The following is a 13,997-nucleotide window of genomic DNA, read 5'->3' as shown; positions in this document are numbered from 1 at the left end:
ATCAAATGGTGCTGGAACAACTGGATACCCACGTGCAAAAAAGTGAACTTGAATCTATACCTCCCACACCATACACAAAAATTAACTCAAAATGCATCATAGACCTAAATGTAAAGGCTAAAACTATAAAACTTCTAGAAGAAAATATAGGATAAAATGCTTTATGACCTTGGGTTAGGCAAAGATTTCTTAGATATGATACTGAAATCATGATCTGTAAAAGAAAAAGCTGACAAGCTGACCTTCGTAAACATTAAGAACTTCTGCTCTCTGAAAGGCTGTTAAGAAAATGAAAAGATAAGCCATAGATGGGGAGAAAATATTTGCAAATCACATATTTGTATGTGATACAAGAACTTGTATCCAGAATATATATCCAGAATAGCGTATATATACAGTAATAGGAACAAAACCCAATATTTTAAAGTGGGCAAAAGATTTTACCAAAGAAGATATACTTTACCAAAGAAGATATACAATGGCAAATAAGCACATGAAAAGATGTTCAGGGACTTCCCAGGTGGCGCAGTGGTTGGGAGTCCGCCTGCCAATGCAGGGGACACGGGTTCGAGCCCTGGTCCGGGAGGAACCCACATGCCACGGAGCAGCTGGGCCCGCGCACCGCAACTGCTGAGCCTGTGCTCTAGAGCCCGTGAGCCACAACTGCTGGGCCCGCGTGCCACAACTACTGAAGCCTGCATGCCTGGAGCCCGTGCTCTGCAACAGGAGAGGCCACCGCAATGAGGGGCCCGCGCACCGCGGCTAAGAGCGGCCCCCACTCGGTGCAACTAGAGAGAGCCTGTGAGCGGCAGCGAAGACCCAACACAGCCAAAAATAACTAAATAAATAAAGTTATAAAAAAAAAAAAAAGATGTTCAACACCATTAGTTACTAGAGAAATGCAAAATAAAACCATAAAGATACCACTACACACCTATTAGAATGTCCAAAATTTAAAAGGCTGGCTAAGACAATCCCTTCAACCTGGGCCTGGCAGAATGGCTCTCACAAACAAGGGTGGAGAGAAGAAGGGGCCAGTCTGCCATCAGTGAGGTGGTGACCAGAGAATAACCCACCAACATTCACAAGCACATCCATGGAGCAAGCTTCAAGGAAGGTGCCCCTTGGACACCTGAAGAGATCCAGAAATTTGCCAGGAAGTTGACGGGAACCACAGATGTGCACATGGACTCCAGGCTCAACAAAACTGTCTGGTCCAAAGGAATAAGGAACATCCCATACTTTATCAGTATGGTTGTCCAGAAAGTGCAATGAAGATGAAGATTCGCCAAACAAGCTCTGTACATTGTTATCTATGCACCTGTCACCACCTTCAAAAACCTATAGACAGGGATTTCCCTGGTGGTGCAGTGGTTAAGAATCTGCCTGCCAAGGCAGGGGACATGGGTTCGAGCCCTGGTCTGGGAAGATCCCACATGCCACGGAGCAACTAAGCCCGTGTGCCATAACTACTGAGCCTGTGCTCTAGAGCCCGCGAGCCACAACTACTGAGCCTGTACAACACAACTACTGAAGCTCGTGAGCCTAGAACCCGTGCGCCACAACAAGAGAAGCCACTGCAATGAGAAGCCTGCACACAGCAACAAAGAGTAGCCCCCACTCGCCACAACTAGAGAAAGCTCGCGCACAGCAATGAAGACCCAACACAGCCAAAAATAAATAAATAAATAAATAAAAACCAAAAAAAAACCTATAGACAGTCAACGTGAATGAGAGCTAATGGCTAATTGTCAAATAGTTATAAAGCCACAGACACAGACACACACACACACCTGATCAAACCAAGTATTGGTGAGCACGTGAAGAAAATGGAACTCATACCCTGCTGGTGGGAACATATATGGAATAACAACTTTGGAAATAGTTTGGAAGTTTCTTAATAGGTTAAATATATCCCTAGTATATGACCCACCTATTCCACTCCTAAATATTTATCCAAGAGAAATGAAACCACAGGTCCAAAGATTTGTGCACAATATTCATGGCAGCTTTATTTCTAGTAGCCAAGAAACTAGAAACCACCCAAATATCCATCAACAGGTGAATGGACGAACAGTGGCATATTCATATAATGGAATACCACTCAGCAATTACAAGGATGAATTACTGATTTTCACAACAATATGGATGAATCTCAAAATAATTATGTTGAGTGAAAGAACCCAGCATAAGTATTTTGTATAATTCCGTTTATAAAAAAGTCTAGAAAATGGAGGTTAATCTTATAGTAATAGAAACAGATCGATGGCTGCCTGGGATGGGGATGAGGGTGGGCTGGGCCGAGGTATGGGAAGTGAGAGGGGGAAGGAGGGAGGAATTACAAAGGGGCATGAGGAAACTTGAGGGGATGATAGATACATTTATTATCTTGATTATGGTGATGGCCTCACAGGTATAAACATATGTCATAACATCAAATTATTCATTTAAATATGTACAGTTTATTGTACACCCATTATATATTAAAACTGCTTTAAAAAAGATAAAAGACTATCTAAAGCAAAAATAAGAACACCATATTGTGGGGTTTATAACATATAGAATTAAAACATATAACGACAGTAGCAAAGAATGGGAAGGAGGAAACAGAAGTGATTGCTGGAAGATTCTTACACTATTACGCTAGACGCGAAGTGGAATAATGTCAGAGGTTAATTTGAATGTTAGTTTTTAGAGTAAAATAACCCAGAAATCGGCCAAATTTGCCAAAACCATGTTGATTATTTGGGGCTAATAAAGATTATACTCCAGAAATATATTTTTGGAAAACACGGGAGACTACAAAGATTTTCTAACGAGTCTACAGCATGCTTGCCGCAAAAGGACGTGGTCTTTTGTTTGTTTTTCTGCTTTATAATGGAATGTGAAGCTAACTCTCTCACTACTGCTGCTACATAAACATTTCAGTTCTAATGACACAACTTAAGGATTGTTCACACAAACACTGAAGAGCCAGACAGACCTACAAGTCCATCGCAGCGATGCCACCACCCACCAGCCATAAGACCCTGCGCCAATGACTAACACTTGAGCTCAAAACAGAGATGCCAACAGGGCCTCTCTCACAGGATCGTTGAGAGGATGAAATGAAACAGTGCTTCTTAAGCACTCACCAGAGTCCTTGGCACAGAGGAAACACTAATAAATGGCTCTTCTTGTTATCAAGATTGTACCGAAGGAAAAAACAAACACTAAAAATATTTCAAAGTGTTTATTATCAGGAGGCATACAATATTCAAAGAACACTACAAGAAGGTACCACCCTTGAGTGAAATTATTTCTCATTGTTAACAGTTAAGCCATGTATCCATGTATTTTATGGATTAAAAAGAAAGTCTAGGGCTTCCCTGGTGGCGCAGTGGTTGAGAGTCCGCCTGCCGATGCAGGGGATGCGGGTTCGTGCCCGGTTCCGGGAAGATCCCACGTGCCGTGGAATGGCTGGGCCCGTGAGCCATAGCTGCTGGGCCTGCGCGTCCGGAGCCTGTGCTCCGCAGCGGGAGAGGCCACAGCAGTGAGAGGCTCGCGTACCGCAGAAAAAAAAAAAAGAAAGTCTAAAATTCTCCTGTGCCTAAAATTTTGGAGGGCATAGGCAGGGGTCTTAGGTATAAAAGAAGTCAGCTCTCTGGTGTGTTAGGAGCACTGAAGGATAGGGGTATCTTGGGCCCTGGCAAGCGAGCTCACTTCTCCTTCCTTCCTGCAAAGCAGTTCTTCTGAAAGGCAGACTTGTGTTTAAAAAGAAAATTATGTGCACATTTCAAATTCCTTTTAACATACTATCAACCTAAATATTTGTGCTTCAGTGTTTTATATTTTGAAAAATTGCATTCAATTATGACATGTGAGAACTCCACAGACCTGAAAGGAACAGACCATTATCCCACGGAGAAACCATATTAAGTGCTTCCTTATGGAACCGTGATACATATTTCAAAGGACATGATTCTAATCACCCTCCTTGTGATTTTCTTACCCATCTGAACAGTTCCGGGACCCAGCACTTGGTGGCTGAGCTCAGGGTGACCTCAGTGCCTGCTCACCCGAGGCTCACCTTGGTCTCTCTGGAGAGGGGCTGGGGCCACGTGGAGGAGGTGTGCGGGGCACAGCTGGCTTCGGTGCGATGCTGGCTGCAGGGAGAAGGCCATGGATGATGTGTTTCTGCACAAATGAAACCCAGCAGAGGTCAATGGGATCATCTCTGGGGACTGCGACCACACCTCCCTGGGCCTGGAAGGGAACACCTGCACTGGTCACCCAGGGATCTAGTCACACCAGGAGGTCCACTCCACCCCCTGCCATCCTCAAGCCCCATCTGGCCAGGCACACGTGCCCATGCAGGGAGCACCATATAGCTGCCCTCGGTGGGGACCCTCTGGCCCTTCCTTCCTCAGAACAGCTTCCCTGACCATCCCGCAGAGTCACCCTCCAGCACCCCCAACTGGTCTCACAGCACTGCCCCTGATGACCCTACTTACTCACTTGCCGACCCCCCGGCTGGATGGAAGCTTCCTAAGAGCATGCAACCTTCTTGTCTTTATCAACCCTGGAACTCTGGCACTTAGCACATTGTCTAACACCTGGTAGGGGCTTAATAAGGATTTTAGGTAGTTTATCTCAAAGATGCAGAGTAACAGAAACTAGTTCTCACACACAATGAAAGTCGGAGAATCCTGCTTTAGGCAACTGGGAAGCCCTGAGAAGTTTCTGAGTGTAACCCAATCTTCATTTCCTGTGCACCAGCCATTCATTTGTATCTACTAGAGGCAAAACGCCATGACAGCATTTCACGACAATGAAGAAATCTTGTCCTCATCTTTAAGGAGGGACAGTACAGAGGAGAAACACCCAGATATTTATAATACAACACAGAATCATGGAAAGTGCCAAGGGAGAGGTAAAGAAAAGGGCTGAGGTGGCCCAGGGAGGGAAAGGCTCCTTCAGATCTGGGGGCCAGCAAAGGGACCGCTGATGTCCTGTTGGAGAAAATCTCAGAGCATTTAGACTGGGTCTTCAAAGATGGCCACTGCTCTCACATTTGGGAAATGCGATAGAAAGGCATTCCAGGAGGAGGGAGCAACAGAAACAAAGGAATGAAGCAAGACGTTAGTGGCAGTGTTCTAGAAATAAGCACTCCAGTTCGCTGGAACACAGAGGCATCTGAGTTGGAGAGGCTAGAAAAATGAGCTGGAGTCAGAGTGGGGACTGTTTCCATTTAAGAGTTTTGATACCAGACTAAGGAGATCTTGTGACCTAGTGAGAAGCACCCACTGAAAGTGGCCCCGGGGGAAGACTAATCGGGCTGGGGTGAGCACAAGGTACGGGGGCGGAAAGGAAGGTGCGACCAAGAGGAAGAGCCCGGGGTCTGGGCATACTTCAGGAGTGAGGGACGAGCAGGCCTTCCAAATGTCTTCTGCAGCGCTCCCACCCCCCACCCCCAGTCCCACGTTCATGGCCAACCCCAAGAGCAGGTATTCCAGAGCAGCCACTGCTGTATCCCACCATTCTCCAGGATATACACTTGTCTGCCGCCTCCCCCATCCCCCACTGCCTGGCAGATGCTCAAGGACAAGAAAGGTTTTTCTTCACCTTTGAATCCCCAGGGGCTGGCATCCAGAAGGTCCTTCAAAAAGGCCTCATGAGTTTTGTTTATTTATTTATTTACTTTTTGATAGAGTGAATCTCCCATAGTATGCTGAACATTTCTCCCCTGTACCACGATAATCATTTCCTAACTATGGTTCTCCTGCCTCTAGCCTCTAATAAAACACAGGATGATCCTACCTCAACCCAGCATGAAAACTCTCGGGTTGACAGAAAAATGTCCTCTCCTGGCACAGAAGGCTGCTAAGGCTGCTATCAGTTGGTTCCTATCAATGGCCCCAGATTCTTTTCTGGCAGGCCCTCCTCATCCCTACACATGCTGTAGCACTCAGAATTGCCTTCCTGTTCCCATGTAGCAAATGACTCTTTGTCAGACTTTTGTACATGCTGTTTTCTCCACCTGGAATTCTATTTCCTTACTCCTCCCAAGGCCCAGGTCAACTCTCTCGGCTGACTTTACTGCCCCTTCCGGTACATGCCTCTTCGGCACTTTTTCCCTCACCATTTTGTGTTGAATGACTTACAGGTTTGTCTACCCTTTAGCCTTTGGGGCCATAGGCTGTCAATCAATTGTGAATATCTGGCACACGCACAGTAGGAACTCAGTAATACAACAAAAACCTCAATAAAGATGCTGAGTTAGCAAAATTGCACTGGAAAAATATGCTTCAACTATGCCTTCCTTGCTTCTCAACATCCACCTGTCTAAAATGACTTCAGCAGGTCATAGGGCTGAGAACAGGAAGCCAAGTCAGACATGCTTTCTGATCCCAATCTGAAATGGAGTTCAGGAGTACCCTTATCAAAATGCTTTCTCTGTATTTAAAGTATTAAGTTTATGGAGAACTGGATGTAAGTACGTCTGGGGTTTCACCAGGGAAGTATGGAAAAGGGAGACAGGAGCAACGCCACTGCGGTGGGGGGCAGTGGTTACAAAGAAGTATCATAGGAGGAGGGGTCAGAGAATGAGCCTGGAAGTGTGCGCCCGCAGTGCCAGAGTGGCCATGGTAAGGTCTGCAGGGAAGCATTCCAGGCAGAAGAAAGAGCAAAGACAAAGGCCTGAATAAACCTAAAGGTGGGAATAGCTGGAGCGTCTGTGTGTGTGACTTGTGGGCAGTGGGCACGATCAGAATTGCATTTTTAAAGAATCCCTTTGGCTGCTTTGTGGAGAACGGACCTAGGGGAAGGGCAGGAACGGAGACCGAGAAATAGGGAGGAGTTGCTGCAGCAGTGCAGGTAGACGATGGAGGGCGGGGTGGGAGCGGGGACGGCTGCCAGATGCATTTGGTGGGTGGAATCTATGGAACTTGCTGGTGGGGTGTACATGGTGCGTGGCGGAGGAAAGAATCAAGAATGACTTCCCACAGAGGAACATTCAGTAGTGGAACAAGTTTGTGCCGGCAGGAGTGAACTCCCGACACCGGAGCGAAAGTTACAGGTGAGACAGGGCGAGTCCTATCGACTGAGGCCGACACTGGGATAGAGGATCCGTGTTCCAAACACGAAAATTCAGGGCTTCTCGAAAGAAAAACCAATTCCTCTTGTGCCGCTACCTTGCCTCCATCCCAAATCCCAACCCCTTCCCACTTAACTCCCGGCCCCACGGGCCAGAGCGCAAGCCGGGCGCAGATATACTTACAAACTGCCTCTTGCCGCCTCTCCGGACCCCCAGGAGCATTCTTGCTGCAGGGGTTGGCCAGACCGGCACTGGACTGACAAGCAGAACTCACAGCCGAGTACCACTCCCTAAAGTGGGCCGCCTCCAGCGGGCCTAGCCCCAGACGCCTTTTGTACGCAACGGACTTCGCAACAACCACGTCTGCCATTGGCTCTGCTTTTCCCAAGACCAATCAGACCGAAGGTTACTGCACACCCGTCGCTCATGGCAACCAGCGAGTACCTCTCAAATCCTCTCCAGGGCTGAAATTGTGTGCGCTGTTCATTCTCTTATTGGCCAGTCACGTGTCGATCTCTGAGTCCATAGGCTATCCGGCGCCAGAGGAGGTAGAGGGCGGGCAGGATGAAGGACTTGGAGAGCGCGCAGGAGAGAACCCGGAAGTGGGGCGCCGCAGGTAATGTCGCGGGAGACCCAAAACGGCCCTGGCCGGCTCGGCCCCCGCCCTGGACTGGATGGAGGAGCCACGGCGCGGGGGTGTCAGGGGCCAGGCAGGTGACGCAGATGAGGGACGGGGCTTCTAGGACAGGAATTTCCTGGTTCTTAGACTTCGGCTAATAATCAAGCCTCTTAAAGAACACTGCAGACGGGCCCCTGCCAAAGAGGCCGGGGCTGGGAGTGGAATGCGGGGCCGTGTGCCGGAGAGCCTGCTCAAGTGCCGTCTTGTATTCCGCTCACTAGATCCAGGCCGCCGATGGAAAGGAACACCCCTGATGGCACAGGCCCCATGCACGTGCCGTTTGGGCACATTGTGGCCAATGAGAAATGGCGCGGGTCGCAGCTGGCACAGGGAATGCAAGGTCGGTGGGCTCCCTCTACTAAAGCCCTCTGTCACCTCAGCCCACTTTTTAAAAACGTTCTGCCTATTGCCGTCTTTTCATCCAAGGCTCGCGGAACTTATTTTCTTTTCTGTATTTTAAGGAAAAATTAAACTCGTTTTTGAGGATGGCCTGACACCGGTAGATTTTTACTTGTCTAGCAGATCCTGCATTCTTTATATCACCGAAGCTGATTTGGTGGCAGGAAATGGCTACAGAAAGAGACTTGTTCGGGTTAGAAACGTAAGTACTGAATTAAAGAAACAAATTGAAAATTGACTTCTATCCCCCTGTCTATCCCTTGGAATAATTTATATAAAACCATTGGCCATTCCAAGCACCCTTGGATAGCTTCTTAGTCTTGAATGGAATTTTGTTACAAAATAGTTTCCTGTCTTTTTTTTTTCATTGAAGTCCAGTAAACTTCAAGGGATTGTAGTAGTTGAAAAAACGCACATGAGTGAACAGTACTTTCCAGCCGTACAGAAATTTACTGTGCTGGATCTGGGGATGGTGTTGCTTCCAGTGGCCAGCCAGACGGAGGCGTCCTGTCTCATTATCCAGTTGGTAAGTACTGATTCCTACTCCTCCACAATAGCCCTGTGTTAGGATTCTTGACTGACCTTCCTGGACCTGTTACTTGACAGACAGCTGCCCTTATTATAGGTACAATCCATCAGGTCACTCTCTATCAGTGACTGGTTTGGTTTCTAAAACCTTTTTGAGGAATTTAAGTTCAGAAGCTGCCTCTGCAGCTAGCTGAGCTTGCCCCCCATTCTAGGCAAGCATGTAACGAAGCAAACAAGTTGGAGACCTGATTTTAGCCTCCCAGGCTGTGAGGACTCCATCATGCACTATTCTGCACTTAGGCTGGTGACATTGGCAACAGATTCTTCGCCTCATCGACACGTATCTTTTTCTTCTTTTTTTTTTTCGGCCGGGCCACGCGGCATGTGGGATCTTTGTTCCCCGACCAGGGATCGAACCTGCACCCCCTACATTGGAAGGGCAGAGTCTTAACTACTGGACTGCCAGGGAAGTCCCGCCATGTGTCTTTTGTCTGCACTTCTGTCTGCAAGTTCATGTGTTGGTTTTTTTTAACCTAGTGGTTTTCCATATAGTTCATCTTTTAATAATTTTACTGATGCCTGAAAAATTATATTCATGGTATATATGAGAATATTTGCAGTGGTGAATCAAGCTGAACCAAATGGAAAAACTAAAACTAAATTTCCACAAAACAGAATTTTAAGAAACCTCCAGTCTTCTAGAGGGCACTCATGTGCTTTTCCTTTCATCCCGGTTCAGGTTGAAGAGCAAACCAAAGAGCCCAATAAGAACCCTTTACTCAGGAAGAAACGGGCTCTGATCTCCGAGCCAGCCCTCCTTCGAACTGTGCAACAGATCCCAGGAGTCGGGAAAGTTAAAGCTCCTCTCCTGCTCCAGAGGTTTCCAAGTATCCAGCAACTGAGTAATGCTTCCATCCAAGAACTGGAGCCGGTGGTTGGACAGTCAGTGGCCCAGCACATTCATGCGTTCTTCACCCAGTCCAGGTGATGGCTCTTCCCATGGCATCTCCTTTACACGACGAACCACAGGATCTTGTTTTCTTTCACATTAAGAAACAATATTTCCTCTCACAGAAACTAGGGAAGGATGAAGTGAGGCCTGAATGGCACCTGCCAGTTGTCCTGCCCTGCTTTCTGGGCTCAGGTATCTACTTCAGGTAGTGTGCCCCAGATGGCACTGCCCGCACCCTGCTAGCATGAAGAGGGCTGGTGGACACCTTCCTAAGGGAGTCGGTTTAAACAGGGACTCTCAAGATTCAGCAAAAAGCCAGCTTGGGCAGATTTTAATGTGTGACCTTCACCTGTATCTATCATGGAAGGTGGTGGATGTGACCGTCTAAAGGAAACCAACCTACAATGAATGAAGCACTGTGTACCATAAGCCCCTTGTTCCTTCTGGCAGAGCCACTGTTCTTCAGGTCTGGTCTTAATACACCTGTGCTTTGAGGGTGGCTGCCAGTGTAAACAAACAATTGTCCTGCCTTTTATCTTCCTTCCTTCCTTTCTCCCTCCATCCCTCCCTTCCGGGTAGCTGCACAGTTTGTTTGTAATCACTGAGCATGACTTCTGAACACAGAAAGCCTGGAGTCCAGAGTTCCCATTTTAAAATAAAAAGCCAATGTGTGCGAGGGAGGGAAAGAATGTGTTTGTAAATGTATCGCCCAACAATGGGAAGAGAAAAGGGAAAATGGCAGGTGCAGCTGCATCCAGAGAGGAGAGCCTGGGGATCAAAATGTACAACTGCTCATTCAAAAAATAAATACAGTGAAAGAGGCTGTATGTTTTCAGGGATACTAAGATAACTTGAGAGCTAAGTCCTGTTTTGTGGAATGTTAGTAATTTTTAAAAATCAAATACAATAAAAACATTTTGTGCATCAGGGTAAAAATGATTTGAAAGAGGAGGGAATTAAAGTGAAATCAAAGTGGAAACCATTAACTCAGGCAAATGAATGCATTTATGTAAATATTTATACAAAAATAGCCCTAAGAGCAATGGATACACTTTCCCAAATATGGTTGCTTCCCTTTTGATATTACACACTAGAAAATATTTCAGTTTGTTAATTCTCAAAATTACATGTCAATGATATATTTTTAAAAGCTATATAACTTGTACTATGCCAACAGTGAATCTTATTAGAGTCACAGTGTCATCCAACGTATAGCAAGAGAAGTCAGTTGGTAAGAATGTCATTTTAAAAAGTCAAATAGAGCTCTAAACTTGAATCATTTACATCCTGACCTTATACAATGTTTTTAACCCTTCTTAAAGACTCTTAAAATATACAACTATGTACTTTCTACTTTAAACAAAATGAAAAATGTTTTGAGTATCAAACAGTATATTATCTACCTTGTAGACAGCATCTTCATCTAACACTGCCACTGTGTTAGCGACTTTTAAACGACATAAAATAGAAGAAAAGTTGCTCCTAAATGGTTGTTTATAAGTCATGACAAATTTGGCACTAGACTTTATCTGGAAACAGCATTCATATTATTTAGAAATAATAGTAAAATCTTGGTGTTTTAGGTTAATGAATTCCCCTTAGGAAGGAGCTCTTCGGGACAGTTTTTAGTAACACTAATTTAAGCCTATCATTATTGTCCCTTGCCCTGCCTTAATTTGGGGTCATCTGAATTCTGAGGTAAGGAATTATCCATCTATCACCCAAGTCTGGAAACCTACAAATAGGACCAGTATAGGAAATCCTAATTTAACTCTGATAGTAAGTAGCTAAGAGTCTTAATTATAGTTGTTAAAAACAGCCATATGTCCACATTATTCTATTTACAATACTTTATATAATAAATAACTTGCAGCAATATGGTGAGACTCCCCTAATAAGTTTGTTTTCCACAAATTTCTAGAGGTTTCTTGTTACTGTCATTCATAAAAACATATCAGTTGTAGGTTTACGCTGTGAGAAAATAGGATTTGAGAATATTTAGAAATTTTCCGCTGTGGCACAAATACGAAGGCCCAGTCAGCACGGGAAACGCTTTTGTTTCCTCACGTTAGTACAAAGAACTGTCGGAGGTGAGAAGGCTGAACGGAGAGGGGAGCTTCTTCTTGACCGGAGGCCCCACAACCCTGACCCCAACCGATGGGAGGCACAAGGTGCTCGCCGACTTCTGTCTGTTCTTGTTGGTGTTCCAACTCAAAAAGGACAGCTTTTTCGAGATTCTCTTGGTTTTATCAGTGTTTTCCTCATCATCTGGGGCTAAACAGATCATGGAGTAAGTTTTCTGCATTCCCACAGAGTACGTGGCACATTTACTATGCTGCACACAGAAAAGGAGAGAGAAAGGGGTCAGAGAAACGGCTGCGAAGTGGGAGACTCAGATTCTGCACTCATAGCATCCTCTTTAAAATTACGTTGACATAATTCTGAAACTCAGTGACAAATGCTTATGTAGAATTAGGTTCTTGGCAACAAGGACAACTCTTAAGGAATATACTCAGTAGTAGTAACTTAGGCTAGAGACCGCTACCTTTTAAGGTTATTACATTTGAAAACGTAATATATACTCGTGGTCAATGATATGAAAATGCATGAGGTGAACAGCAGGTGTCCCTCCTACCTGGGCTTTCAGGCTCTTCCCCTGAGGTAACCGCTATCTTACACTTTTAGAGATAACATTCATATACAGGTATTGATATGTGTGTAAGTATAAATCACCATTTGTCTCTCCTTAGGAACACACTACACACACTTGTCCGCACCCTGCTTTCTTCACTTAATGTATCCTGGATTTCAGCGCACACCAACAGATACAGATCAACTTCATTCCCTTTAAAGACAGTACAGGGTCCATGTGATGAGGATATTAAATTTTCCCAATTTTTTAAACGTGAAATAAACATAACGTCAAATTTACCATTTTAACCATTAAGTTCTGTTTATTTCACCAGTTTAAAGACATGCCCTCCCATGTGCCTGGACCCTCTCACTCCCTCTCTCCTCCAGGTATCCCCTCCTTTCTGCTCTCCTGTCTCCTAAACCTTTCCCATCTGCACACAAGCTAACTGTGCTATCAACACACCTTTGAAAAACTCTCCTTTACCCCTACGTCCCCTCCCAGCTACCACCGCAATATCTCTGCTCCCTTTCACAAGTCTTCCCTTTCTCTCATTCACTTGTTTCCTGTCCTCATCCAGCATGCTCCCCACTACCCAGTCCCCAAATCTTCCTGGGGCACCTCTCTGACACTCTCAGGGCCTTATGGAGCACAGCTGGAAACTACTGCACTCGTCTAAATCTTAGATTATACAGATGAGGACCATGAAGCCTGCTGAAGGTCAAACAGCTTATTAACAGCAGGCAGGGCCTGATTCCAGGTCTTTGATTCCAAGCCTGGGGTTCTTTCCACGACATCAGTGTTAGAATGGTGGTAGTCTCCATTTTCCAGAGGCTCAGAGCAAGTCTCTGACGCCCAAGGTCACGGAACTGGTGAAAGCCAGGATTCAAATGCAGGCAGTCTGAATACAGAACCCTTGCTTTCATCCCTACGTCAGATTCTTCATTGGCCTGGTTCAATCAGAAATGTGACAGGACTAACAGATAAGCCTTTCAGCCTCTTTAGGGGCAGGGCTGCTCTCTAAAGCTGCAGGTCCTCCGGCTATGCCTAACAGACTCCAGCCCTCAGGCCAGAGCCCAGCACTTTTATATATCCTCTTGGACAAACTTCTTTTGTTTCTGGTTGAGACCTTGATCACTAGTCTAACAGTTCTACGGATTCCACCCCTAAAAGTGCCATTTTTCATGATCCCTTCTCCCAAGATGCTCTGAGTCCCTTGACTCCTTTATCTTCTTTTTTCTAATTGAGTTATAATTCACATACCATAAAATTCACCATTTTAATACAATCCAGTGGGTTTTAGTATAGTCACAGGGTTATGCAACCACTAATATTACCGAATTTCAGAACATTCCCACCCCCCTCCAGAAGAAACCCTGGGGAATTCCCTGGCGGTCTGGTGGTTAGAACTCCGTGCTTCCACTGCAGGGGGCGTGGGTTCTATACCTGGTCAGGGAACTAAGAGCCTGCAAGCTGTGCGGTGCAGCCAAAAAAGAAGGGGAAAAAAAAAAAAAGAAATCCTGTCCCATCAGCAGTTACACTCCCCATTCCCCGACGCCCCAGCCCCTGGCAACCAACCACTAACCTACGTTCTGTTTCTATGGGTTTGCCTATTTCTTACCAATGGAATCACACAATCATTCACTCTCCAACCCTCTCTAAGTCTGAGTTCTGTTGCCATTTCCCCATGAAAAATGTCCTTTTGTCCTGCTGCCAAATACGATAGACATGG

The 13,997-nt window shown here is 45.7% G+C and overlaps 3 protein-coding genes across 5 annotated transcripts in view; 1 reads left to right on the top strand and 2 right to left on the bottom strand.

Annotated features, from left to right (window-relative positions):
• The window catches only part of CEP89 (centrosomal protein 89), a 79,909-nt gene extending 72,352 nt beyond the window's left edge, over positions 1–7,557 (bottom strand). Inside the window, exons 1-2 of one of the 2 annotated variants that reach the window (XM_022585831.3) lie at positions 7,259–7,557; positions 4,070–4,176 (exon numbers count right to left, since the gene is read on the bottom strand). In XM_022585831.3, the coding sequence (XP_022441539.2) occupies positions 4,070–4,176; positions 7,259–7,297 (146 nt within the window). In that variant the 5' untranslated portion in view covers positions 7,298–7,557. The remainder of the gene's footprint in view (positions 1–4,069; positions 4,177–7,258) is intronic. The other variant, XM_089902947.1, reaches the window with a different exon arrangement.
• Positions 7,558–7,575: 18 nt separating this feature from the next.
• Positions 7,576–10,557, top strand: FAAP24 (FA core complex associated protein 24). Of its 2 annotated transcripts, none has more exons than XM_022585834.3 (5): positions 7,576–7,691; positions 7,976–8,094; positions 8,216–8,355; positions 8,527–8,679; positions 9,421–10,557. In XM_022585834.3, exons 2-5 carry the CDS (start codon positions 7,989–7,991, stop codon positions 9,667–9,669), a joined length of 648 nt encoding a protein of 215 aa, XP_022441542.1. In that variant the 5' UTR covers positions 7,576–7,691; positions 7,976–7,988; the 3' UTR covers positions 9,670–10,557. The 2 variants fall into 2 exon arrangements, with proteins under 2 accessions (XP_022441542.1, XP_022441543.1); XM_022585835.3 differs by lacking the exon at positions 7,576–7,691 and adding an exon at positions 7,702–7,789.
• Positions 9,725–13,997, bottom strand: part of RHPN2 (rhophilin Rho GTPase binding protein 2) — a 59,301-nt gene continuing 55,028 nt past the window's right edge. Inside the window, exon 15 of the mRNA XM_022585833.2 lies at positions 9,725–11,968. Coding sequence (XP_022441541.1) covers positions 11,702–11,968 — 267 coding nt within the window. The 3' untranslated portion in view covers positions 9,725–11,701. The remainder of the gene's footprint in view (positions 11,969–13,997) is intronic.

Source organism: Delphinapterus leucas, chromosome 20, assembly GCF_059928025.1.
Source record: "Delphinapterus leucas isolate spDelLeu-1000000601 "Yukka" chromosome 20, BTC_Dleu_Yukka2, whole genome shotgun sequence".
NCBI lineage: Eukaryota > Metazoa > Chordata > Mammalia > Artiodactyla > Monodontidae > Delphinapterus > Delphinapterus leucas.
Note: the sequence above shows the minus strand (reverse complement) of the source record. Positions and strands in the feature narration are given on the sequence as shown.

What these genes read in the sequence shown, in the direction of transcription:
- FAAP24 (XM_022585834.3), top strand. Translation starts at nt 7,989, where the DNA reads ATGGAAAGGAACACCCCTGATGGCACAGGCCCCATGCACGTGCCGTTT. An exon ending in GCTGGCACAGGGAATGCAAG is followed by an intron (nt 8,095 to 8,215) that starts GTCGGTGGGCTC and finishes CTGTATTTTAAG; the next exon opens with GAAAAATTAAACTCGTTTTT. An exon ending in GACTTGTTCGGGTTAGAAAC is followed by an intron (nt 8,356 to 8,526) that starts GTAAGTACTGAA and finishes TTTTCATTGAAG; the next exon opens with TCCAGTAAACTTCAAGGGAT.